This window comes from Microtus oregoni, unplaced genomic scaffold (genome assembly GCF_018167655.1).
Source record: "Microtus oregoni isolate MIOR12 unplaced genomic scaffold, Mior012 000045F_ref0000178, whole genome shotgun sequence".
Classification (NCBI taxonomy): Eukaryota; Metazoa; Chordata; class Mammalia; order Rodentia; family Cricetidae; genus Microtus; species Microtus oregoni.
Genome location: NW_024543219.1, coordinates 3,680,337 through 3,706,810, shown reverse-complemented (window position 1 = coordinate 3,706,810; position 26,474 = coordinate 3,680,337). Strand labels below are relative to the sequence as shown.

General features: G+C 42.8%; 1 protein-coding gene across 2 annotated transcripts in view; it reads left to right on the top strand.

The window, feature by feature from the left end:
- Nucleotides 1-26,474, top strand: part of Ift88 (intraflagellar transport 88) — a 97,411-nt gene that overhangs the window by 25,680 nt on the left and 45,257 nt on the right. For both annotated transcript variants that reach the window (XM_041633968.1, XM_041633967.1), the window contains exons 13-17: nt 1,596-1,666; nt 5,747-5,833; nt 19,372-19,471; nt 22,863-22,949; nt 24,505-24,691. In XM_041633968.1, coding sequence (XP_041489902.1) covers nt 1,596-1,666; nt 5,747-5,833; nt 19,372-19,471; nt 22,863-22,949; nt 24,505-24,691 — 532 coding nt within the window. The remainder of the gene's footprint in view (nt 1-1,595; nt 1,667-5,746; nt 5,834-19,371; nt 19,472-22,862; nt 22,950-24,504; nt 24,692-26,474) is intronic.

Here is a 26,474-nt window from a genome sequence, read left to right as displayed (position 1 = left end):
TTTTCAGTTTAATAGAGTTGAACTTCAGGGGCTGGAGAGATGGCTCAGTGGTTAAGAGCATTGCCTGCTCTTCCAAAGGTCCTGAGTTCAATTCCCGGCAACCACATGGTGGCTCACAACCATCTGGAATGAGGTCTGGTGCCCTCTTCTGGCCTGCAGACATACACACAGATAGAATATTGTATACATAATAAATAAATAAATATTTAAAAAAAAAAGAGTTGAACTTCATTATTTTTTGAGGATCTCTTAAATTTGGCTGTCCTGAAACTCATCCTGTAGTCTAGGCTGGCCTCGAAACTGAATCCTCCAGTCTCAACCTCTGTAGTGCTGGAATTGCAGGCATAGCTCACCATACCCAACAGAAGATTTTCATATTCTCTCTGTCTCTGGATATGAATATAAACATGTGTGTGCCTATGATATGAAGACCAGAGGTTAATATTGAGTGTCTTCCTCAGTATCTCCACCTTATTTTTTGAGATAATCTCAAAACCTGGAGCTTATTAATATAGGTAAACAGGCTAGACAGGCTTTCGCGCTCTCTCTCTCTCTCTCTCTCTCTCTCTCTCTCTCTCTCTCTCTCTGTGTGTGTGTGTGTGTGTGTGTCCGTCCGTCCGTCCGTCCGTCCCTCCCTCCCTCCCTCCCTCCCTCCCTCCCTCCCTCCATCTCTCCCTCTTTCCTGGTAGTAGATTTTTCTTGATAGAATGTAAGGGTATTATTGTTCCTAGTAAAGAGAGTGTGGGCTATGAAGCCTGATGCCTGGCTGCCACTCAGGACTTACTCCTCTTGCAGCTCAGTTCCTTTATATATAAAATGGGACAGTTGTAATAACTGGCCTTGTAGGATTGTGAGGGTTAAATGGCCAATGTATATAAAATGTTGAAAGTATAACTGGAACATAGTACTGGATAAACATGAATTTTTTTTATGCATTACTTTCATACTGAGAAAAATGGTGTGTGCTGTTTAAAAAAAATCAGTGTATGTTTAGGTGGTGCTGGCAATTAAAGCCACGCCTTCCACGGTTGGTACCATGCCACCCCCTCAGACCCAGCCTTGTCTTCATTCTCAATGGGGAGATACATGGAATATCTAAGCAGTGGCTAACCATGTACACCTTTGCATTTGAGTTTACAATCTATAGTAGCACATATTTATATGAGCAACCCTAGCTTTGTGTATTTGATTTTATTCTTCCTGGCTTGACCCTTTTATCTACTGCTCAGAATGTATATTAGTTCCATGGAGAGAGTGATAGGCAATCATAAAAACAGAACAAAACCAAGTTCTGCTCTATGTAAGGACAGTAAGCTAATTTATACACCATTTTATTTTATTATCATAATATTTGGGGGAGGGTTTTGAGACAGGGTTTCTCTGAATAGCCTCACTGTCCTGGAACTCACTCTGTAGACCAGGCTGGCCTCAAACTCACAGAGATCCCTCTGCCTCCCAAGTGCTGGGATTAAAGGCATGCGCCACCACTGCCTAGCCATACACGCCATTTTATAAAACTAGTTGTTGGGGTATTGATTAGAACTCTGAAATTTTTGATTTTTATTTCTGACTTTCTTTCTATTTTCTTTTCCCAGGATGATCCCCATACTAACTTACTCATTGAAGCCATAAAAAATGACCATCTTAGGCAAATGGAACGTGAAAGGTAATATTTTGGCTGCAGTTTTTAGAAAACGACTGCTTTCTCACTGGTTCTTAGAAAACTTGTCAGCTGCACCTGCCGAGCTGTCACACCATTCTCTACTTTACGGATGCTTTTTCTCCTTGAGTTTCAGCCTTCCTGCTGGCCCAGTTATCCTTATCAAGTTGTGTGTTTAGCAGTAGAATGTTATGCCATGGCCCCTGCTCCACCTCTGGCGATGTCTCTAGCATTTTCTTTGCTTTTTATTTTGAAGTAGGCTCACTAAGTTGCCTGATCTACCCTTGAGTTTACTCATTAACTCAGGCTGGCTTTCAACTTGTGATCCTCTTGCCCTAAACTGGGATTACAAACCTGCTTCACCAGGGCTGGTCTTACGCAGCAGTTCCTAACCATTTCTCTGTTATTTCCTTTCCCCACATTTGGTACTATATTGCAATTTAGTTACCTTGATTTTTTTTTAATTGCCTTATGTATGTATGTCTTGCCTGCCAATTAAATATCAAGCCTGAAGAAACATGTATTTATTTTATTATTTCCTTTTGCTAATATGGACCACATCTGTTTTCTCTTTTTTATTTTTATCTTTCACACATGTGTATAATGAATTTTGATTGTATTAACCCCTTTAGCATTTTCTCAATAAGTCTTCCTCCTACTGTCATGTCATGTGTGTCTCCGTGTGTGTGTGTGTGTGTGTGTGTGTACTGTTTGTATACCAAAATATGGGACTTTGCCACACCAAGATTGTTCAGCTCTCTGGACATCCAGTAGGTGTCCAGCAATTCACTTTTGATGTAGACTCCACAGGAGAAGGCTCAGGCCCGCTAGCCTCTTCATTCCCCCAGTATGGTCAGCAGCAATAAGCAGAGGCCTTCCGTTCTGACTGGCTTCCTATGAGACAGGTTTTTACCAACCCTCCTTGGGCTCTGGAATTTGCAAGGAGAGCACAGAACTTGAAGAAACCCTTTATTTGCATGTGCCAGTTTGTTGTAAAGGATCCAGCTGAGAAACAACCAGATAGGAAGGTGCATAGCATGTTTTGGGGGAGACGTATAGGTTCCCTTATCACCTCTGTGTATTCACCAACCCGATCCTCCCCAAGCAAGGTTCTGCAGTGTAGACATGACTGATGGTGTCACTGGCCATTGGTGATGGTCTCTATCTTCAGCTCCTGTCCACTCTCTGGAGATTGGGATGTGTCCTAGTCAATGTTCTATCCTTGTGAAGAGACACTATGCCCAAGGCAACCCTTAGAAAGGAAAGCATTTAATTAGGGCTTCTTACAGTTTCAGAGGCTTAGTCCATTATCCTTGTGTGGGGGAGCCTGGCAGCAGGAATGGCAAACATGGTGCTGGAGATAGCTGAGAGCTAACCTGATCCACAAGGAGAGAGAGATAGCATGCCTGGACCTGGCATCGGCCCTCTCCCAGTGACTTGCTTCCTCTAACAAGACCACATCTTCTAACTCTTTCAACCCTTTCAGAGTTTCACTCCCTGGTGACTCAGCATTCAATATATGAGCCTATGAGAGCCATTCTTGTTCAAATCACCACAGGATGTAAGACTGAAAATTCTGTTGATTCTTCTGTCAACCCAGCTCCATTTTTACCCTTTTGAGATGGGGTCTCATGGAATCTATGCTGATTTCAATCTTGTTCTGTGAGAAAGGATGACCTTGAACCCTGGTTCTCCTGACCCCACCTCCCAAGTGCTCATATTTCTACCTTGAACCTTTTTAGGCACATTCGCCTCATTAGCATATCTCATGGTCAGCAAAAAGTAAACTTGTAGCATGGAGGAAATCCCAAAAGTTTTGGGGAGCTCTTTGCAACATATTTTTCTCTCTTATTTTGAGGCTTTTACTATCTTGCCTTCTGCCTAGCACTGTGACTATAGGCACACACCATCACACCAAATTTTGTTTCTTATTCTAATGCATTCCTTCACACACCTAGCCTCCATCAAGTGTAACTGAAAGGGTTAAGAGTTATTGAACAAGGGCTGGAGAGATGGCTCAGAGGTTAAGAGCATTGCCTGCTCTTCCAAAGGTCCTGAGTTCAATTCCCAGTAACCACATGGTGGCTCACAACAATCTGTAATGGGGTTTGGTGTCCTCTTCTGGCCGGCAGGCATACACACAGACAGAATATTGTATACATAATAAATAAATAAATAATAAAATGAAAAAAGAGTTATTGAACATGTGATATGTATATATATATGTGTATATCACGTATATATCACAAGTGGTAAAGGACACCTAATGGTGGCAAAATAGATACAATGTAAAATATATCATCTTGAAATTTATTTACTTAGATTAGACATATAGTCCAGGTTGGGTTGGAGTCTTTGGTCTTCCTGCCTTCTAGGGTTGTATGAACTATTATTCTACATTTTTCCTCTGTGATTTTCATTAGTGTAGATACCTTATAAGTGGACTTAGATACTGGTTTCCTTTTTTAAGATGTATTTTTATTTATTTTTCTTTTATGTGGATCAGTGTTTATCTGCATGCGTATGTGTATACCACATACATGTCCAGTGCCAATAGAGCCAGAAAAGAGCATCAGATCCCCTGGAACTGGAGTTCCAGGCAGTTAGGAGTCACAATGTGGGTGCTGGGAAGTGAACCAAGTCCTCTGGAAGGGAACCAGTGCTCTTTAACTACTCAGCCACCTCTCTAGCCCCTTGCTGTGTTTATAAATCCAAGAAAGATAGACAAAAATAAATGTCATTGATCACTATAAATTGGTGCATAAATACACACACTTACATACTTTCAAAAGTAACATACACCTGGGCATGGTGACCCAGCCCACATCTTTAATGCCATCATTTACGAGGTAAAGGCAGGTAGATCTTTGGAGATTGAGACCACCCTGGTCTACATAGCGAGTTCCAGGTCAGCCAGGACTACAGAGTGCAGAGTGAGATCCTGTCTCAAAAACAAACACAAGCAATATGTTATGACTCTTGTTTTAATAACACAGTTACTTTTAGTGGGTTGTATGCATGTGTGGTGTGTGTGTGTGTGTGTATGTGTGTGTGTGTGTGTGTGTGCGCGTGTGCGTGCGCGCCTGGACGTGCAAGCGTAGAGGCCAAAAGTCAAACGTTGCAGTTCCTCCTCTGTCATACTCCACCTTTGCTCACTGATCTGGAGTGACTGCTCAGTGAGCCCCCAGGATCCTCATCTCTCTGCATCCCAGTGCTAGAACTACAGATGCACACCACCTGACTTTTATATGGGTGCTGGGGAACCCAGCTTAGGTCACCTTTGCCCACTAAGGCGCCTGCCCAGTCCCACACACCGTTTCTTTAGTGGCTGTTTACCCTCACTTTCCTGTCCATAGGTAGGTTGTGTAAGGTAGCTGCAGAGCTGTCTGTGTTCCGTTGTTTCTTCACCTTGTCAGAAGGCGTCCTCAAGCAAGAGAAGAAGGGCACACTGGTGCCCAGGAGGCACTCATTAGCTGTCGTGTTTGCTAGTTGTTGTGAGTCTGACTTACAAGCTCCTTCTCTGTACTGGGAGTGGTAGTGGTGGATTAAACCAGTTTAGTCATGCTGGGGCAGTGCTCAAACACTTAAACTACAGCCCTTGCGCTTGTCTGGGGGGACAGGGTTTTACTGTGTAATCCAGAGTGGCCTGTGACTGGCTGACCTCAAACTCACCGTCCTCCTGCCTCCACTTCCCTTGTGCTAGGATTGTAGCACTCCAAGCCTTTTTTTGTTTTGGTTTCATTTTAGTTTTGTTTGGGGTGTTTTTTGCTTGTTTTTGTTTTTAGAAATGGAATATCTCAATATAGTCCAGGCTGTCCTGGGAACTTGCTATGTAGATCAGGCTAGCCTTGAACTCAGAGATCCACTTGCCTTTTTTTTTTTTTTTTTTGCTTTCTCAGTGCCAGGAGACATGGCCTGAGTCCTCCTAACCTTTGTAAGCACATTTCTCTCATGGCTGTCTGTCCTCTGGTTAGCTTCTGGGTATGCTAGTTTTGATAGACAATCTTTATACTCACATTTTAAGAATTAAATATAACTTGCTTTCATGCCACATCTAAATATAACTTTTTTTGTTTGTATATATAGGAAAGCCATGGCAGAAAAATACATCATGACAGCTGCAAAACTCATCGCTCCTGTAATCGAAGCATCTTTTGCCGTGGGTTATAACTGGTAAGGGTGAGATTCGATGTGACTGTGGATGTGGTGATTTGTCATTTATATTGGCGTTAGAAAGGTGAATACATGGCGGTCAGCATCAGTCAGTCCTGTCCATGCCGATTATCTTATGTTAAGGTTCCAGTTACCCGAAAGTTCTCATAAGGTAAATTTCTTATTGCTCAGGTGATTAAGCTCAATGCGTGGCCAATGTTATGATTCTTTTGTTGTAGAAATTCTGATCTGTGCTTTTTTTTAAAAAAAAAATCTCCTTTTTTTTCTGCCTTAATTTTGGCATTAGTATTACACTTTCTATCCTGGGTAATAGCTCTAAAGAGGCCACTGTCCTCATATATAGTCTATTTCCTGGAAAGAAGTAAAGCGTTTTAGAATGGGTAAATCCTAGAACATTTTTTACAAGAGCAGGGGATTAAAGTGTTTCCTGCTCCTACACCTCGCATGGGGCTTTATTGTCTCTGATAGGTGATCACTTAGTTTCTACATGGAATCTACTTTTTATTTGCTTTGTTTTGTTTAAATATCTGCAAGGAGTTAAAAGTTCTTTCTTGTATTGAATACAAATCTGACCTTTATAGAAACCTTTTGTTGTTGTTTTGTTTGGTTTGTCAAGACAGGCTTTCTCTGTAGCTTTGGAGCCTGTCCTGGAACTAGCTCTTGTAGACCAGGCTGGCCTCAAACTCATGGCCTGTCTCTGCATCCTGTGTGCTGGGATTAAAGGTGTGTGCCACCACCACCCAGCTACAGAATTCTTATTTTGGGCTTTTAAACAAACAGAGCACCTTACCAGAATATTTAAAACCTGAAGCATACACACATGGTTTCTAAAAAGTGAAGGAAGTACAGACACATCCCCGGCCTAATTTTCTGAGTGCTTTTTCATTTCTTCTGAGACAAAGAACACAGTGCCCTGTTTATTGAAAGTCTTTGAGTTGTGGTTAGCGCTTGGAATCAACTCCTTCCCGGACCTATTGTCTTGTTCCAGTTTGTGCTGGAGGCTTCAGTTTGGCCCATGACATTTTGTTTTGTTTTCCAGTTTGCCTATTTACCTTTCTTTCTGTTTGTCCTTCCTCCTTTCTTTTTCCCTCTCTTTCATTTCCTTTCCTCCCTTTCTTTAGACAGATCCAACGCACTCTGAGCAGTCCCCCCTCAGCAGGGATCACAGAGCCACCTTGCCTGACTCTGCCCCTGCATCTTTGCTCCTGTGCACTCAGGTTTGGTCACTCTCCCTCACGGAATCTCTGTCTTTGCTTCCGTTTCTGTAAGTGGTTGCTGTTGTGACCTGGGGCTGAATGCCATCTTGGGGTCTGCTTTGATTTCTTTCCAGGTTTGAACTCTTATTTAACAAGCAGTAGCTTTGCTGGGTGGTGGTGGTGCACATCTTTAATCCCAGCACTCGGGAGGCAGGAGGATCTCTGTGAGTTCAAGACCAGCCTGATCTACAAGAAATAGTTCCAGGACAGGCAGGCTCTAAAACTACACAGAGAAACCCTGTCTCAAAAAAAAAAAAAAAAAAAAAAAAAAAAAAGGCAGTAGCTTTATTTTTCTCTTGATTTTATCTTAGTGTCTGTGTAGGTTTCCCTGATTGTATCCTCACTCTTTCTTACTGTTTGAGGCGGGGTTCTCAGGGTGTTGCCGCGGTTGGCCTCTGAGCTCCTCTTCCCTCAGTTTCCTGAGTGGTGGAACTACGGTGATCACTAGTGTGTCCAGCATTGACTGATCCAGCGTCTAGGCTGTTCCTTTGTTCTGAGCTTTGAGCACTTGTGTCTTTTGGGCTAGGTTTGCTGGTGACCAGATGTCTATTGCTACTCTAGTCTGTTATTTCTAGGTGACCTGTATTTTTTTCTAAACATTTCAATAATTTTCCTCTAGCTTTTTTTCTCTGAAATTCTGTAACTGTGTGTTTAAATTTGTCTTTTTTTCCTGTCTTTGTCTCATGGATTCTGTAGATCCCTGCATAGTCTTGTTTCTGTTCAACTTGGGGAGCATGCGCTATAATTCTTTGGTGATTTGCTCTCTTCACACCTGGTTATTAATTCCCGCCAGATTTAGACTCCCAGGTCACTTCCTTCTGTGACTTGGTATTTCCTGTCTCTGGTGTTTCCTTGGTTTCTGAGACTTCCTTGGATTTCTCACCTAAACTGCCCTTTTTTGTATGCTTTTGTTTGTCCGAGGGCTCTATTTTTCTGTTTTGTTTGTTTGTTTGTTGGCAGGAGTGATTGTGGAAGATGGGGGGGGGGGGCATCTTCAGTATTTTATGTTTTTTAAAAGACTATTATAGTAGTTGTCTTAGGATTTTTGCTGCTAGTTTATAAGTGGCATACTGAAGATCTATCAAACTCACACTAGTGTGACTGAACTTTTCCTCTAAATGAAAACTTCAATTTTTAATTTTTTAATTGATTTTTTTGGGCAATGGCATCATGCACCCCAATCCTGCTCATCTCCCAGTCCCTCCATATCCATCCTTCACTCTTGAATTTCTTTTCCAAAAGGAAAGCTAAAAAAAGAATAAAAATTAGATAAAAATAAATAATAATTTTTGATCGTCCCCCCTCCACCTCCTTGGTTTTAGGATCACAGGAGTGCTCCATTAAGTCAGCCACCTTGTTTGCCCGCCCCCTCCCCTTTTGTTTGGAGACAGGTTCTCATTCTGTAGTTGCATTAGTCAGCCTTCTTTAGAGGAACAGAGTGATAGAATGAAAAAAGACTGTAGAGGGCTAGAGAGATGGCTCAGCAGTTAAGAGCACTGGGGGCTCTTCCAGAGGTCCTGAGTTCAGTTCCCAGCAACCACATGTGGCTCACAATTGTCTATAACTACAGCATATAACTGTAGTCCCATGAAATCCTATGCCCTCTTCTGATGCACAGATAAAAAACATATGCAGAGAAAAAAGACATATACAAAAAATACACAGATAAATAAATCTTTAAAATATGTATATATATATATATACATGTTTATGTATATACGAGTGTGTGTGTGTGTGTGTGTACAAAGCATGTTTTAGAGTATGTTACAGGCTGTGATCAGGTAGTCAACAGTGGCTGTCTCAGGACTGAGAGCAAGAATTCAGTAGTTGTTCAGTCTACAGGGCTGGCTGTCTCACAGTCCCAGCCTGGCACTGGAGTCTTGAGGATTTCTGCTGATCGTCAGCATATATTGGGATCTCAAAGTTAGCACTAATACAGGTGAAGAATCGCTTCAGTAGCAGGATAGATGAACTTGCCAGAGAGAGTGAGAGCAATCAGGCAAAAAACAAAAGCTTCCTTCTTCCATGTCTTTTAATGTGGCTACCACTAGAAGGTGTGACCCAGATTTTGTGGGAGTCTTCCATTCTCAAGTAATCCAATCAAGAAAATCTCTCAAGATTGTACTTTAGTTCATCCAGGTTAGTCAAACTGACACCAGAATTGGCCGTCCCAGTGGTCCAGCTGGAGCTCACTTGCTCCTTCTACCGCAGCCTCCCAGGGCTAGGCTCACAGGCACAGGGGACAGTGTATACAGCTCCCACGTGGCATCTCTAATCCTTCAGATCACTCTAGGCAGGTGTTTCTTTCAACCTAACCACCCTTGCTTCAAGCCAAGGTAAAGATTCTTCTTGAGTCTATTTCTGTTGTGAAATGATAGCCTCCCAGTTAACAAAAAGGTAGGTTTGCTTAGGACATGTTAACAGAGGGCAGTGACATAGGAAATGAGCTACCGCTATTGGAGTCTGTCTAAAGAGAAGCATGTCAGTCCATTAATAGGAGGGGTCTAGGTTCACCCTCATGCAGTTCTTATCTTGGCTTAACATTTTTAAATAGGAATGTTTATTTGCTTTAACCAAAGAGCATAGTGTCCTACTATTTTTATTTCTTAAATTTTTAATTATTTTATTTTATATGTGGTGTTTTGCCTGCATGTATGTCTGTGTACTTTGTGTGTGCCTGGTACTCTGGGAGGCCAGAAGAGGGCATCAGAACCCTAAAGCTGGAGTTACAGAAGTGAGCCACCGAGTAAGTTAAGGTTCTCTGAAGAGGTTCAGAGGTGCTCTTAGCCAGAGCCATTGGCCCCTTACTGTATTTCTTACCATGAAGGGCTTTCAGGATTTCATTTGCAACCTAAAATATGTCTTATTTTCCTTTGTGTTATCTAGATAGGCACCCATTCCTTTTTTAAATTGGAACCAGCCAATTTAAAAAAAAAAAAGTGCTAGGAGGTGGTAGCTCACTCCTTTAATCCCAGCACTAGGGATGCAAAGACGGCAAATCTCTGAGTTCAAGGCCAGCCTGGTCTACAGAGCAAGTTTCAGGTTAGCCAGGGCTACACAGAGAAACCTTGTCTCGAAAAACAAAAGTTCTGCCTGTAATCCCAGAATTTGGGAGGAATTCAAGGCCATCCTTAACTATATAACAAGCTTATGGCCAACCTGGGCTACACAAGACCCTATATCAACCCCCCCCCCCTTTTTTTGCTAGATATCACATAACAGGAAACTCAAGTGCAAATTTGATTTTAATTGCTTGAAAAATACATATATATTCATAAAATTACCCTATATAATTTTTAAAAACTGTAATTTGTAGGGAGCAAAGGAAGACCTGGGCGAATTGTATTGCTCACTTGGACACGTACTGAGGGCTCCCAGGCCTTGGACCTATGGGACAAATGACATATTGTCCCATTAGTAACAACCTATATGGGCCAGGCTGAAGAGGGTAGCAAAGCTTCCCTGGGGAGTCAGAGGGATTGGCCAGTGTGTGCGAAGACAAACAGCTGCAGTTGCCTTCTCCAGCGCTTACTGCCTGGGCCTGGTCACCCACAGAGACTTCCAGCCCTGTGTGCCGTACTGTACCGCATAAACACATGTCTGTCTTTCAGATCCTCACTGCCTCTAATCAGGGTTCCAGGACTCAGGCCTTGCAGGATTTGGAAGTAGTTGACATGTATATGAATATGTGTTTATAGATGAATATTTTATATCCATGTTACAATATACACATATAAGCTATGTTTGTATGTATGACTTTTTATATGTACATAAATATACTTGCAGATAGAGCATAGTGGGTAATAATCTTTGGAAACAACCTTAGAGTTTATGATTGAGATTAGACTATCTCAGGTCTCTGTCTCTGAACCTGCCGTTTGCCCACTATCTTGGGATCCATTGCCGTGTTCCATCTGTATTCAGGAAGTCCAGGGGTCTCTGGGCAGCCTCTGTCACTCTGTGGTACGCTGTTGTGAAGAGAACCTTAGGGCGGACACAGGTGTCGAGAAGCCAGAGATGGGTGTTGCGGGATGACCACGGCAGCCTGGTGGCCTTGGGGCACTGCATAGCCAAACCTGAATTATTCTCCAAGCTGGAGTATTAATTTTCATCATGGGATGTATCAGAAGTCTTAGTCCACAGCCTTCTAGAAAATCCCTAGACCCAGGAGGTGAGTGAGATGTGTAAAGCAGAAGAGAATTAAAAGAAGAATTTGGGCAATGTTGTCTCCTAGCTTGGGAAGAAGATGGTTTGTACAAGAAACCTGTGAGAATTCTGCTGCTGTGTCTCAGGGCAACGTGGGCAGTTTGAGCACATACATTGGAGCCCTTTTCCTAGCCTGTATTCCTGTCTATACCTTACCAGTGGCTAGAGGAAGAAAAGGCTCCCACTTCCCATGTGAAGGAGGAGAGGTGGGGTATCCCACGGCATTTTCTGTACACTTAATAGAATAAGAAATGGACAGGAGATGCAGGGAGAGGAGGAATGGGTGAGAGTGAAGGAGGGCAGGAAGAGGCAGGCTCCTCGCATTAGTATGCAGGAGCACTCCACACGACAGTCATTGCTATGCTCGCTGCCTTCTGCTTCTTCCCTGCACCTCACTAGCTGCCGATGATTAAGCCACAGTCTTTTCAAGACATGACAGCTGTTCAGTGTTTGGAGAACTTTTAAGACTTGAAATTAAATAAAACATTTAAATTATGCTATTTGATATCTGTTCTGTTTATATATAATTTTAAACTGACATTCCTAAGAAAGATGCCAATCAACCCTTCCGTTTAATTTAACTTCTTGAGCAGGTCTGTGTTTGTACGTTTAAAATTATTCCGTTAAAGGGAAGCTGCTTCGAAGTCCAAAAACTACTTTCTGTTATTCAGACCAGCTTTTTGAAGCTCATTTCTACTTAAAAGGATTTTAATGGTAGCCATGGGGTTGTTTTTTATGGTTACTAGTTATGCTGTGAAACACTTTAGCACATTGAAATCTGGACTATGGTGAGGGGATGAGCGGGGGGTGGGAGTCCCTGCAAGCCCTACTGCCAGCAGGGAAAAGATCCGTGTGAAGAAAAACTGAAAATTCAGTTTTGCTCAGCTAGGTGAGTCTGGGTCAAACTTGGGGAGTCTGATGGCGAGAGGTTTATTGTAAGCCTATGTGAACACAGTACAGTTTGGAAAAGAGTTTCCAGGCAACACATTGCAGTTCCAGCCCCTAGAACTCTAAGAAATACATTTGTTGTTTTTAGGATATCCATTTGTGCTACGAGACAGAATAGGACAAACATCCTAAGTCCTCTCCTTTGTTCCTCAGGATTGCTCTATCTGTTGTTGCTCCTTTAGAATCGGTTTTCAGTGTGTACTCTCTCTCTCTCTCTCTGTCTCCCTTTCCCCAACCACTGAGATTTAAGCCCAAGTCTATAAATAATATTAATTTAAGAAATTAATGGACAGGCTGGGGCAATGGCTCAGTGGTTATGAGCACTGGCTGCTCTTCTAGAGGACCCAGGTTCAATTCCCAGCACCCACATGGCAGCTCACAACTGCCTGTAACTCCAGTTCCAGAGGATTTGACAAACAGCAATGCATGTGTAATAAAAATGAATAATTTAAAAAAAAAGAAAAAGAAATTAATGGACTTAATTTTAGGGCATGACAAAATTGAACAGAATATATAGAATATCTCTACATAGCCTTCATCATCCATTACCTAGACTCCTTACCATCAGCATTCCACACTGGATTACATAGATAAGCCTACACAGACACACCGTTATTACTCCACGCCGATGGCTTAGGATGCCCTTTGTGCTGTGAAACATAACAAGTGTGTATTTTATGTATCTACCAGTATATTTTTGCCATAAAACTTCCCTGCTCATTCCTCCATCAGCTTACAGCTTCGACTACGTGGATCTGTATTTCACTTCTACGGTTTTATCTTTTTGTGACTATCATAGTGTTGAACTCATATATTATGTAGCTTTTTCATGTTATCTCTGGCATGCAGTAGCATGCCTGTAAGTTTTCTCCATGTGTTTTTGAGGTTTGATAGCTCATTACATTTTAATTCTTAGTAATGTTTCATTTCACAAGTATTTACTCATTGATCATTCAAGGACACCTTGGTTGCTTCTAAGTTTTGGCATTTGTGAATAACACTGTTAAAAACATGTATGCATAGGTTTGTGTTTGAACCTAAGTTTTCAACTCCTGAATAAATACCAAGGAATGCAGTAGCCAGGCCATTTTGTAAGGAACTGCCCCACTGTCTTCCAAAGCATCTGTACCCTTCTGAATTCCTCCTAGCAGTGTTGCTTTGCATCCTTGCCAGAATCTGTTACTGGTGTCTTGAGTTTTGTCTTTTCTAATTGATGTGGAGTAGTATCTCATTGGCATTGTAATTTGTAATTTTCTATGAAGTCAAGCATCCTTTCTAAGGCTTTCTTATTTGCCAAGTGGTTATCTTTTATGATTAATTTTATAATTATTTATTTGCTGGTACTTGGGATGGAGCCATTAGCAGGCCTTGTTTTTTTTTGTTTTTGTTTTTGTTTTTGTTTTTTTTGAGTCCCCATGTGATTCAGGCAAGTCTTAAACCCACCATATAGCTGAGGCTACTCTGGAACTTTCCATCCTCCTGCCTCCTAGGATTGCAGGAGTGCACCATCCCAGTTTTGATAGTTTTTGTTATTGTTTGGTCTCAGGAATCCTTTACATATCTTTTGTTCTGGTCCTTTATTGAAAAAGTGCTTCACAGCTCTCCTTCCCTACTCTGTAGATTTTCTTCTCATGCTCTTGACCTGAGGGGAAGTGCTCAGGATGGTGCTGCAGCCAGCAGATGCTGAGAGGGAAACACAGCACCTATGTATTGTGAGCCTTCCAGCCCATGACCATGACAGATGCCTCCATTTATTTAGGTCTTCTAAGTTTCCTTGAGTAACACATTTTAGTTTTAAGTCTAGTATATCATTTGTTACATTTGTCCTATTTGGTATTACTTTGGTTGTAAATATCTCAGTTGTTAAATTGAATTTTTTACTTGAGTTTTGCTGATACATAGTCATACAATTTTTAATGTATTATCCCCATTGACCTTCACAAAGTAGTTTATTCTTTCATTATTTTTAATGAATGTGAATGTTTGTGTATGTGTGCACATGCTGGTGGTGGTGCTGGTGCCCAAGGAGGCCAGGATTTCCTGGAGCTGGAGTTAAAGGCTGTGAGCTGTCTAGCATGGGTGCTGGGAATAGAACTCGGGTCCTCTGAAAAAGCAGTACATTCTCAACCCCCAAGCATGTCTCCAGCTCCCAACAGATTAACTTACTAACTTGAGTAGCCATCTCTAGATGTTCTTTGACTATCCACACTTACACCATCTACAGACAATCACAGTTTCATTTTTCTTGTTGACCTTTATGCTTTGCTTGTGGAGGATGTGTGTTTGTGTGTGTGTATGTTTGTGCATGTTCACGTTTGTGTATACTGCAGGAAAACCTTGGATGTTGAACCTCGCCTTCTGAACCTTGTTTGAGGCAGGGTCTCTCTTCTTTTCCTCCCTACTGTTTATGGCAGGTTAGCTGGTTTTCTAATGTTCGTGGATTCTCTTGTGCCTTCCTCGGGTCTTCTCAGAGGGAGGAGTGCTGGAGTCACAGAGGCTTCTAGGGATTTGAACTCATGTTTTTGTGGCAAGCACTTTACTGACTGAGCCATCTCCCTTGTCTGTCTGTTGGTTTCTGAGACAGGGTTTTGCTGTCTATCCTAGGCTGGCCTCAAGCTTGCAGTCCTCCTGCCTCTCCCACCAGGCCTGTCTGAGCTCCTTTGCCTTAGTAGGGCCTTCATGTCAGTTGTGAGGAGAAGTGGTGATGGAGATGTTTTTGTTTGGTTTCTCATCTAATAGGCGGGGACATTTTATATCATTGTATTTTGAGATAATAATTATTTGTATTATTCAGCATGTTTTCATGAGCATATCAGACATTGTCTTTTCAAGTCTTGTTATTTTAGAATTGTCGTTTTGTTGTTGAGCTTTAGGAATTCTCTGTATCTAGATATTAATACCAGCTATGACTCATAAGTAGTTTCTCACATTTTGTTGATTGTCTTTCTACACAAATTCTAATTTTTCTGTTTCTTCTTTCATTGTCTGTGCTTCTGGTTACATATCCAAGATATAATTGCAAACCAGATGGCTTAGTTTTTTACATGTTTATTTGGAGGAGGGACATGAACATGCCACTGTGTGCACATGGAGGTCAGACTTGTGGGAGTCAGTTTTCTCTCCACCGTATGGATCCAGGGAGGGAACTCAGGTCAGGAGGCTTAGCAGCGTGTGCCTGTACCTGCGGAGCCATCTCACCAGCCCTGTCTTAAAGCATTTGCCTTATGGTTTCTTCCAAGACTTATGTAGTTTTAGGTCTTCCGGTTAGGTCTGTCATCAGTTTTAAGTTAACTTTTGTGACTGGATTAAGGTTGGCCCTAACTTCATTCTTTTGCTTCTGAAGAGCTAGTGTTGTGAAACCACTGGTTTTGAGAACAGCACCTAAACCATCTGACTGTATGAATACGTAACCCAAACAACCTGAGCCCAGGACATGAGAACTAGTTCCAGTGTGCTGTATGACCCAAGAGGCCGACAGATCTGCGAGAACTGCACAGAGCGCCATTTCCTTGTGCTGGGGCGCTCACTAACAGAAGCATGGTCTGAGGGGTTTACAAAACCCTAGAGTTTGAGTCAGAAGATTAAAATTTAGAAAGTGGTCAAGACAAAAGTACCTTCTTAGCCAGGCTATAACTGGTTTGAGGCAAGCAGATAGTATAGAATCAGGTCGGTTCCTGGTGCTAGGGTCAGCTGTTAAAGCTCCATCTACCACACTAATGGGATTGTCTGTCACATGCTAGAAAACCACATGGGGAAAACAAGGATGCTCACTGAGGGTATAATCCAGTTGTTAAACTGGCAGCTTAACAGTGATTGGGAAAACCATGGCTGATTGCCTCTGACCTCAGGTGTCTGAATTCTGAAAAAGTTTTAATCCAACAAGGCATTGCAATAAATGATTTTCTAGTAGGACTTTTAGAAATGAAATTATCAGTCTTCTTTGTCATTTATGATTTAATATCATGCTTAGGAAGGCAACAGCTACACCAAAAGCAAATACTTGTTACTGAAGTTAATGATCAGTCAAAAAACTTTTTCAGTTTTTTTAATTCAAGAAGTTTACAGTTGAACTAAGTTGACAAATGATTATATTAACAACAAAGCAATCTAAATGATTATTACCCTGACATAACACTTTCTAGGGCACTATGACGTCATTTGGTAGGAGAGCCTAATTTATAAATGGAGCCATGGAAATCTTGTATTGCTATCTGGGTTGAGAACTGAAACACTGGTAAAGATAACAATGCAGGGAAGGAGAACAGTCTAAGTAGAAGGGAGAGTGCTCTCAATATTGCAGATGTCTGCAGCCCTTCACACATCTAGTGCTCAAAATGCTGCGACTTTAAGGTGGAGGACCCTGGAGTCCTCAGTGTGCTAAGGACCCTTCCAGATCGCACCAGGATGCACCGCGTTATCTCTCTATTTATCAGATGTGGATGCGGTTGGCATGGTGCACATAGAGAAGGTAGAGGACCACTATGTGGAGTCCGTTCTCCTTCCTTTAGGTTGGTCTCGAAGTCACACTCAAGTTATCAGGTTGTGCAGCAAGTGCTTCAGCCACTGCGCCATCTTACTGAGCCATCATCCCCTTCTTTATCTGTGTCCTTCATAATGCTCTTTGTGATAAGCTGGTACGATTCTGTGTGCTGTGACAGCAAGTAGTGGGACCTAAGGAGCTGACGAGAGCCTCCTCTCTGCTGCTACTTTCAGGGTGCGGTATGAACCCGGTCCCACCGCACAGCAGGGGTTGGAATGTCGGACAGCCTTGTGCTCATTAAGTCAGTCACAGAAGTGAGTTAAATATAAGACAGCTAGTTTTTCTGCTAAGAGAAACAGAAGCTCTCTTTGTGTAGAAGCCTCTAGACAGTCTGTGTTGGACGAGTGAAGAGAAAGGTTTTCAGTTCGTTTCTGCCTCTTACTGTCGGTTATATCTGTCAAATCCCAAGTACTTTTTCTAAAACTCAGTGCTGTATTGTAGGCTCACATGCTCAACTGCCAGCTCAGCCTGTGTTCTCTATGTTCTTTATGCTTATAATTCAGATTTTTTAGTTCCAAGCTTATCTTTTAACCTGTGTTAACGTGAATTTACATGCACCGTCCTGAACTGCCCATCTGAGGCAGTGATACCACTAATTAAGCAGCTGTCTAAGCCAGAGATCAACTTAGTTCCATGTCCTTTATTCCAGCACCCGCCCATCACTTCTGCCTCCTTTTCTCTCAGAATGGCCTCCTGTAGCCTCTTTCTACCTGCCGTAGAGGTTCAAGCCTCTTTTGTTCAGAACCCTCCCATCCTGCCTACCTATCATCTGATGGTTCTCCACCACTGTTAGAGTAATTCTTCTAAGTGTAGAATTTGCGCCGACACTCAGTTTCTTACTGTCCTCAATCCTGGCCCTGAACTTTGAGAGTACAGTGAGCATTCTTGTCTTTTCACAGAAGTTCTGAATGACGTGGCTTCTGCCGGCTTCTCAGGCCATCTCTCTTTCCACTTCCTGAGCGCTTTCTATCCATGGAGCCAGTGAGTCTCTTACATAGGTCCAGCTTGCTGGTCTTCTGCATCTTTAGACACATTGTTTATTCATCCTAGGATACCTTTCCTTTTCTCAATTTATTCATGCTTGTGCTCCAAACTGAGCTGCAGTATCTGTATCAGTATCAGACTAGTGTTGCTCCCCAGACTCCTTAAATTTTTTTGTAAAAAGCTTGCCTTACTGTTCTTTCCTATTCTCTACAGTATTCACTCTTGCAGCCTGTGTACCAACATATAATGTCTGACATGTAGTCAACATTTAATAAATATTTGCTGTGTAGTCCTGAGTTTTCAGGTACAGTGCAGAGAGACCTCGAGTCCCCTGTCCCTGTCAGGTACAGTGCAGAGAGACCTCGAGTCCCCTGTCCCTGTCAGGTACAGAGCAGAGAGACCTGGAATCCTCTGTCCCTGTCAGGTACAGTGCGAGTCCCCTGTCCCTGTCAGGTACAGTGCAGAGACCTTGAGTCCCCTGTCCCTGTCAGGTACAGTGCAGAGACCTTGAGTCCCCTGTCCCTGTCAGGTACAGTGCAGAGAGACCTAAAGTCCCCTGTCCCTGTCAGGTACAGTGCAGAGAGACCTAAAGTTCCCTGTCCCTGTCAGGTACAGTGCAGAGAGACCTAAAGTCCTCTGTCCCTATCAGGTACATTGCAGAGAGACCTCGAGTCCCCTGTCCCTGTGTCAGGCAGGCAGACACTTCTATATAAGGCTTCTCAGGAAAGCTTGTGTTGAAGAAAGGATTTTGTGTTTTGAATTATGGACTAGGCCACTGAGCCACACCCTTAGGACAAATAGTCCTCTGCTTTATTCCCTGAAGCAGGGGTAATGAAACAGCCCACGCCTTCTGTTGTTGTTGTTATTGTTGTTGTTCTTCTTCTTTTTCTTCTTTTGTTTGTTTTTCAAAACAGGGTTTCTCTGTGTAACTTCTTGAGCTGTCCTGGAACTCACTTTGTAGACTAGGCTGGCCTTGAACTCCTTGAGATCGCTTGCCTCCACCTCCTGAATGCTGGGATTAAAGGCCTGTGCACCACTACCCAGCTAATTGTTTTTAAAATTAGTAAGTGCTTTTGTTTGAATAAGAATGACCCTGATAGGCTCATATATTTGAATGCTTAGTCACCATGGAGTGGCATTACTAGAAAGAATAGAAGGATTAGGAAGTGTAGCATTGTTGGAAGAAGTGTATCACTGAGGGTGGACTTGGAGGTTTCAAAAGCTCATTCCAGGCCCAGGCTCTCTCTGCCTGCAGACCAGGATTTAGCTCTTAACCATTTCAGCACCATGCCTGCTGTGCCTGCTGCCAGTCTCCCCGCCATGCTTTTCTGAAACTGTAAGCCAGGTCCCAGTTAAATACTTTCTCCCGTAAGAGTTGCCATGGTCATGGTGGAGAATGATGGAGGATATCACTGCCTTGATCTTTGGACTCCGTATATGTGCACACACACATATGTATATGTATATACCAAAAATGGGTATATACGATGTGCAAACACACACACGTACACATACTTGGAGAGAGAGAGAGAAAATGGGGGAGTCAAGAATACAAGTAAGTGAAATGAAAGCAAGTACCCCTTTTTGTCTCGCCTTTCTCATAGGTGTGTGGAAGTAGTGAAAGCGTCTCAGTACGTAGAGCTGGCCAACGATCTGGAGATTAACAAAGCGATTACATACTTGAGACAGAAGGACTTTAACCAAGTAAGTTCAGCAGCATCTCTCATGTTAGTTGGTCCAAGCGACAAATACAGGGGAACTCCTTTCTAGAACGTTATTGAAGTGCCCTACCCCTGAGCTCTACCCCACCCATAAAACTCTAACAATTTTTACATGTTGGTTCTGTTTCTTGAAATACAAATACTTTCCTTATATATCATATTGTTAAATTGCTAACCCTTATGCTGGCCCAGGCCTAGGAATTTCCAGACTGCTCTGCAAAGTGCTAAGGCGTGGAGAAGCAGGTGTGTGCGGGGAGCCCAAATAGCAGTCCCATGTTCTTGTCTTGCCCTCTATGAACAGCTTTCTCAGAGGCCGTTTCAAATGTTTCTTGGGATTGAAGGGTTCCCTGTGCTAGACACTGGCTTAGAACCCTGGCATCCCTCACTGGCAAGCTCCTACCTGGTTGTCTATGGGGTGGGGTAGAGTGTTTTGTTCCTTTCAGTGCTAGCTCGGGTAGAGCAGAGCTGAGACAGAAGCAGAGGATTGCAGGGTTTTAAGAAGAAGCAGGATAGCAAAGAGCAAGCTGTATGACCGTGGTTTCCTGGTTCCTAAGCTGGTGAGGGCATCATGTGTGCCTGCAACTCTTTAACTTCATTCCTGAGCAAGGCTCAGGAAGCCACTGCATCCTTCCCAAACTGGCCAAGCCTGTGCCTTCTCTTTTCGTTCTGATTGAAGGATCCTCCTCTTGTCTGGAAGACAATAGAAAGGAGTAACTGCTCTCCAGAAACTGGGGAGAACAGAGTGACGTATCCCTGTGTTCATGTAGTAATTAAATGGTTGCTATGCTGTAGGACCAGAAAGTGGGCAATTGTGTGAATCCAATCACCATACTTAAGTCTTTCAGTATTTACAAAGCACTAAAACTTCTAGAGAATCCTCTGGAATGTCTGTCGTATCATTTTATTAACTCATCACACCTTTAACCATTAAACATGCTGCTGTCGGGGGCTGGAGAGATGGCTCAGAGGTTAAGAGCACATACTTCTGCAGAGGTTCTGAGTTTGGTTCCCAACACCCATGTCTGGAAGCTCACAGCTGCCTATATATCCAGCTCCAGGAGACCTGACACTCTCCTCTGGACTCCTAGGCCACCTGCACTCTCGTGTCCATAACACAAGGACACACATACACATAATTAGAACAATAATTAAAATAAATCTTTTTTAATACCACCATCAGCCTCAGTGGTTCATGCCTGCAATTCCAGCACTGGGGAGGTGGAGGCAGGAGAATCAGAAGTTCAGGTCATCCTCAGCTATTGTTAAGTTTGAGGTCAACTGAGTTCCATGAAACCGTGTATCAAACAGACAGCCGCTGTAAGCCCTGTTGCAGTGGTATCATAGGATGTGAGACAAATTGGTCTTTGTTACATTGCTGAAGTGATCTTGGGACCTGAAAAATAATCTATGAATATGAAGTATACTGTTATAGGTGACATAGTGGAGAAAATTTTATTTTTAAGTTTGTTTTTATTTTTTAAAAACAGGTTAATAGTGCATTGCTATAGTTCATGTTTTTATAACTGTCCATCCAAAACTAACCATTCTTGCTGCTGGAGTGCTGTCTCAGCAGTTAAGAAACTGGCTGTTCTCCAGAGGACCTGGGATTGGTTCCCAGCACCCACATGACGGCTCACAACCACCTGTAATTCCAGCTCCATGAATCTATTGCCCCCTGTGACCTCTGCAAGCCTCAGGCATATAAGCAGTACAGACATACATGCAGGCAAAACACTAACACATATAATATAATAAAATAAAAATCAAAAAAATAAGCACTCTTAGCTTTTTCTATTAAAATTAACTCAGATCTTGTTATCTCCTTTTTTTTCCTGTTTTATTTGCTCATTTTTTGTTGTTTTGGTTTTGGTTTGGTTGTGGGGGGTGTTTGTTTGTTTGTTGGTGTGTGTGCATGTGTGTGTGGTTTTGTGTTTGCTGTGAAGTCCACACTGACCTCGAGCTCACTCTGGTCTGCCTTCCTCAGTTTGAGAAGGCAGGATCTGATGTAGAATATTTCCTTTCTGGTGTTAGACTCGCCTAAAAATGACTAACTGTTTTTTTAAGGTCATTGAAACCATTTAAAATAGTGCTAGCATATGGGAACCAACATTATGAAATTTGGGGTTTTGTTGTTGTTATTGTTGTTGTCTTGTGATGCTAAGCATCACACAAAACCTTTCTACATTCTCGGCCAGCTGTACCTGCACAACACCAGTAGCTTTGGGATCCACTAGTTTAAAAACTCATTCTTATTCAAACCTGGGTCAGCATGCTGGCTGGCCCAGCATTAGACTCCAGCCCTGCATGGCACATTCTTCTGGCTAGTGGCAGTAGGTGTGACTGATGGTGGCAGGAAACGGAGGCAGGATTTTTGCTTGCACACAAGTGCTTGCCATAAATCGGAGACACCAAGATGTCAAGCATAAATATATTTTTTAAAAAAAGAAATAAAATAAAACCCACTATCCCTTTTCACCTTTTTCTTCTTGTATGAAGATCACCTCTAGGTTGAATAACCACGCACTGTTCGTGTAAGGTGTCTCACTGTTCTACATACCATTTGTGTACAGGTAGCTAAACATGTACTTTCCTTTCTTGGGACTTGAAGATGTAATTATATTTATCTACTTTAGATAATAGTTTGGTAACATTCCCAGAATTGTTTTCTATTATCGATTTTGAAAACTGTTCAGCGATTCATTTTCCTCCTCCTCCGAGCATCCCAGTTACATTTATAAAAGCCGTTTTTCCTGTGCTCGCCTCTGTCTTGTGTTCTTTTTAAAGAACATTTTTCTTAAAATATATTCATCCTTTTGCTGTACTTTATTCGGAACCCTTTGTGGGATCTTGGTCTTCAAGTTCTGGTTACCTCAGTAGCTCTCCAGTGCCTCCAAGTTGTTTATAGTGTTTCTATAACTTCTCTGGTTGCTTTCTGTTGGAAAATAGCCCACAGATTAGTCTGTAATAGCTGTAACTAGAAGCCTCAGAATATTCAGTCACGAAGAAGTTATACCGAGTTAGGCAAAAGTTTTGCGGTCCTCATCCCAGCCATGCTGCAGGGTGAAGAGGGAACTGCTTCTCTGGCTGACAAGGCTTGCTATTCCCAGCTGACCGCTTCCGTCAGCTCGGTCTGATGGGCTCTAAAATCATCTGTGTGCTCTGAATGCAACTGTGATTCCTCTCTGTAAGATTTCCACCCTTTCCTGCTTGATGAGTTCTTTTCTTGAATGAGATTTTCCTCCTGCCAACTGTCTTCTTGAATTTACAGCTGCTCCCCTGTCCCCTCTGTCCCCAGTCCACACAGACACCTTCCCCAACTGCACCTTAGGGTACTGCTGTATGACTGGCAGTAATTTCAGACATTCTGTTTCTAGGCTGTAGACACCTTGAAGATGTTTGAAAAAAAGGACAGTAGAGTGAAAAGCGCAGCTGCCACCAACCTCTCGTTCCTGTATTACCTGGTAGGTTTGCTTCTCTACAGCTGAGAGCTGTTGATAGGATGTTTTTTGCATTGCTAAATCTCTGCCTAGGAACGCACCTAAGGAAGTCCTCCAGAGAAGACTGATGCAAAGTGTGAGGGGAAAGAGGTAAACTGAGGGCTGCCTGGGACAAGTGCTGCCAGGAGCCGAGTTTGCAGACATGAGCAAGAAGACTGTCTCTAAAGAAGTGAGGGAGAAAGGCTGCTAGTGAGGACCCCAGCTGTCGTGGACTGACAGCCACGAGACCGTGCTGAGCTGTGGTGCTGTGATGAAGAACGGGGTATCTCAGGTTAAATGACTTAGGTAGGGTTGCAGAACACCCTCTGTAACAAGCATTCACTGGGTGCCTACTAGATGCCAATCACTGGGGCTCCTGAAAGTAGGTGGGCGCCACTTATGCCAGTTGCCTTCCAGCTACAAACTTGATTTGCCCTTTACCCCGCCTCAGATGGCAGCTCCTTCCCACCTCTGCAGGCTCCGCTGAGTTCCTCTCGGCAGTCTCAACAGCAGCCCTCTCAGCGTTTCTAAGTTCTTGTTGTTGTCCAGAAGACAACAGTAGGGCTTAGCTTTCTCACAGCCGCACTCCACTTCCTGGTGTGCGGCTTTTGTATAAGTTGTAGTTCAGAGTCCACACATAGGTGTTCCTAACAACCAAAAGGTGAATGAAAGCAGCATAAATGCGTCAGTGACCGAGGGATAAACCCCGTGTGGTCCATACATGGATGCTAGTTGGCCATTAAGAGCAACAGACTCTTGATACATGTTCCAGAGACCTTACAAACACACCAAGTACAAGAAGCCAGACCCAGAGTTCCCAGATAATAGCCAGCGTCCAGATAGGAAGGGAAATAGAAAGCAGAGCACAGGTTTCCATAGCCTGGGGAAGAGAAAGCAGAGTGTGGCTGCTGGCGGACACGGGGTTTCTCTTGAGGGCAGAAAAGGACCTGGAGGAAGGCCATAGTGGTAACTGCTCCAACCCTGTGGAGTGTTTGCCATTGCCTTGGGCATTTTAAAGGGGTTCTCAATCTCACTGCGCTGACCTGGCAGAGCTGGCCATGTCCCAGTGAAATGAAGGGGTCCATGGGCGTCATGTGAACCATGGCAAGGTCTTGATCAAGCTTGTGGCTGAGAGAGGAAGAGAAAGCCCTGCATGGGCAGAAGTACGAACGCCTGGTGGGTGCCGCAGCCAGGTGCAGAGCAGGGAATGCCGAGGCCCTTCCAGCTATTTCAGTGCTTCAGGTGGGAAGGCAACGCGCAGCAAATGAGGACACGGGGCTTGGGCGTTGAACATGGAACCACCTACATATAAATACTGTTGTTATCAAACCATGAGACTAGAAAAGCCAACCATACGATACTTGGCTGTTTGAGCTTGACAACTGCAAATAGCTTGTCAAAACTAAGATATTTAAAATATTTGTTTCTGTTCATCTTTGTTTATAATCTCAGAAAGTCCATTTATTGTTTTAATAATCTCAGAACAATCTGAGGAGATTTGAAATTTAGACTTGAAATTTGTATATCTTTTATACTTTAGGAAAATGAATTTGCCCAAGCCAGCAGCTATGCAGACTTAGCTGTGAACTCAGATAGATACAACCCATCCGCTCTCACTAATAAAGGGAACACGGTTTTTGCAAACGGTGATTATGAGAAGGCAGCTGAATTCTATAAGGAGGCCCTGAGAAACGACTCTTCTTGTACTGAAGCACTTTATAACATTGGTGAGTTCAACGTGGCACGTGACATTAAGGCATTGTCGACATCTTTTAAAAAATAGCATTATTCTTAGTGGAGTTAATGATTCAAAAGCCTTGCTATGTGAAATTTGGGTCAGCATTGTTATGTTGTTCTCCAAAAGGACTTTTCTGATATCTCTGTCAACCACAGTTATAAGACTGACTGTGTCCCCAAGTTTTGATGATATGAGATGGTGTTTTTTAAATGTTTCCCAAGGGGGGTACCTATTTCCTTTGTAATTAGGAAAATGTCAGATATACAGAAAGTACTTGGAAGCTGTTTAGTGCCACAATTTGACACATTTTACTGTTTTGCCAGATATGCTTCAGAATTTTTAATACTTTTTCCATGTTTATGTGTGTGGGTGTTTTGTCCGCATGCCTGTCTGTGCACCACTTGTGTGGCTGGAACACAGAGGCCAGAGCAGGGTGCAGATCTCTAGGAACTGGAGTTACAGGTGGTTGTGGCCACTGTGTGGCTGCTAGGAACCAAACCTAGGTCCTCCAGAAGAGCAGCCAGTGCTCTTAACAACTGAGCATCTCTCCAGCACCTCAGACTGTATTATTTGTACTCTTACAAGACATGAAGGCTCATGACCATCTCATTCCCTTCCTGTCACCAGAGGTTGTCTGATATGAGCACTGTTGCTTCTGAGGTGCTGCCAAACACATACATGTCTGTAGTATGGGACTAGTTTCTTTGGCTGTCAATGTTTCTTTTCAAATATGCTTCTTTTTGAATGTGTTTTTATTTGATTATGAATTTAGCTTGTATTTTGGGTTTTTTTTTCTTTTCTGTTTTTTTTTTCTTGTCTTTTTTGCATTGTTATCTTTCCTTGGATGTCTGATGCTCTTAAACTATTTCCTGGTGTTTAGGAATTTGCAAATAAAAACTCAGTCGGGGGCTGCGGAGATGACTGTTGGTAAAGTGCTTGCCACACAAGCAAGAGAACCCAAGTTCTGATCCTCAACACTCACTTAAAAAATCAGGCAAGGCAACATATACCCGTCATCCCATCGCTAGGTAGGCAAAGAAAGGCAGGTAACCTGGAGTTTGCTGGCCAACTAGTCTAGATGAATTGGTGAGTTCAAGGTTCAGTAAGAGACCCTACCTCCAAAAAATAAAGGTAGAGAGTATTTGAGGAAGATACCCAGCATGATCTCTGGCCTCAGCAGAGATACCACAGGAAGAGGGAAAGATGAATAGATCTTTGTTCATTAGAACGATGAATTGAGTTACGTAAGCACCAAGTCTGGACTGCTCTGTTTGGTTGAAGACTGGCCTGCCAGTCGATTGTCTGCCAGCCCTGGAGATGAGGTATGGGACCAGGGAAGAAATGGGGAGTGGAGACACCTCACTGAGAAATGGCGAGAAGGGACTGAGGAGGTGACATTTGAAATCTGGAAAGGGTTGTACTGGCATAGGTAAGAGAAGGGCACAGTCCTCCTGGGGTCACTTAATTGCCTATTTAGATGCTGTTTTTACTTTATAAATTTTAGATATTTTTTTAGACTCTCTCAGCTTTATTTTTCCTATGTAATTTAAAAGTAAGTTTTGAGTTTTTAAAACATTTTATTAGCGAGTATTAATCATACATAATAATAGGTTTAATTATGACATATTCATGACATTTTCATGAACACAAAGTATTTTTATCGTATTTGCCTTCTCTGCTCATTGTCCTCTCTAGTGTCCACACTCCTGCTGACCCCTTTCCTTTCCTAGCGAGGCCCCTTCTACCCTTGTCCCTGTAGGGTACAATCACTA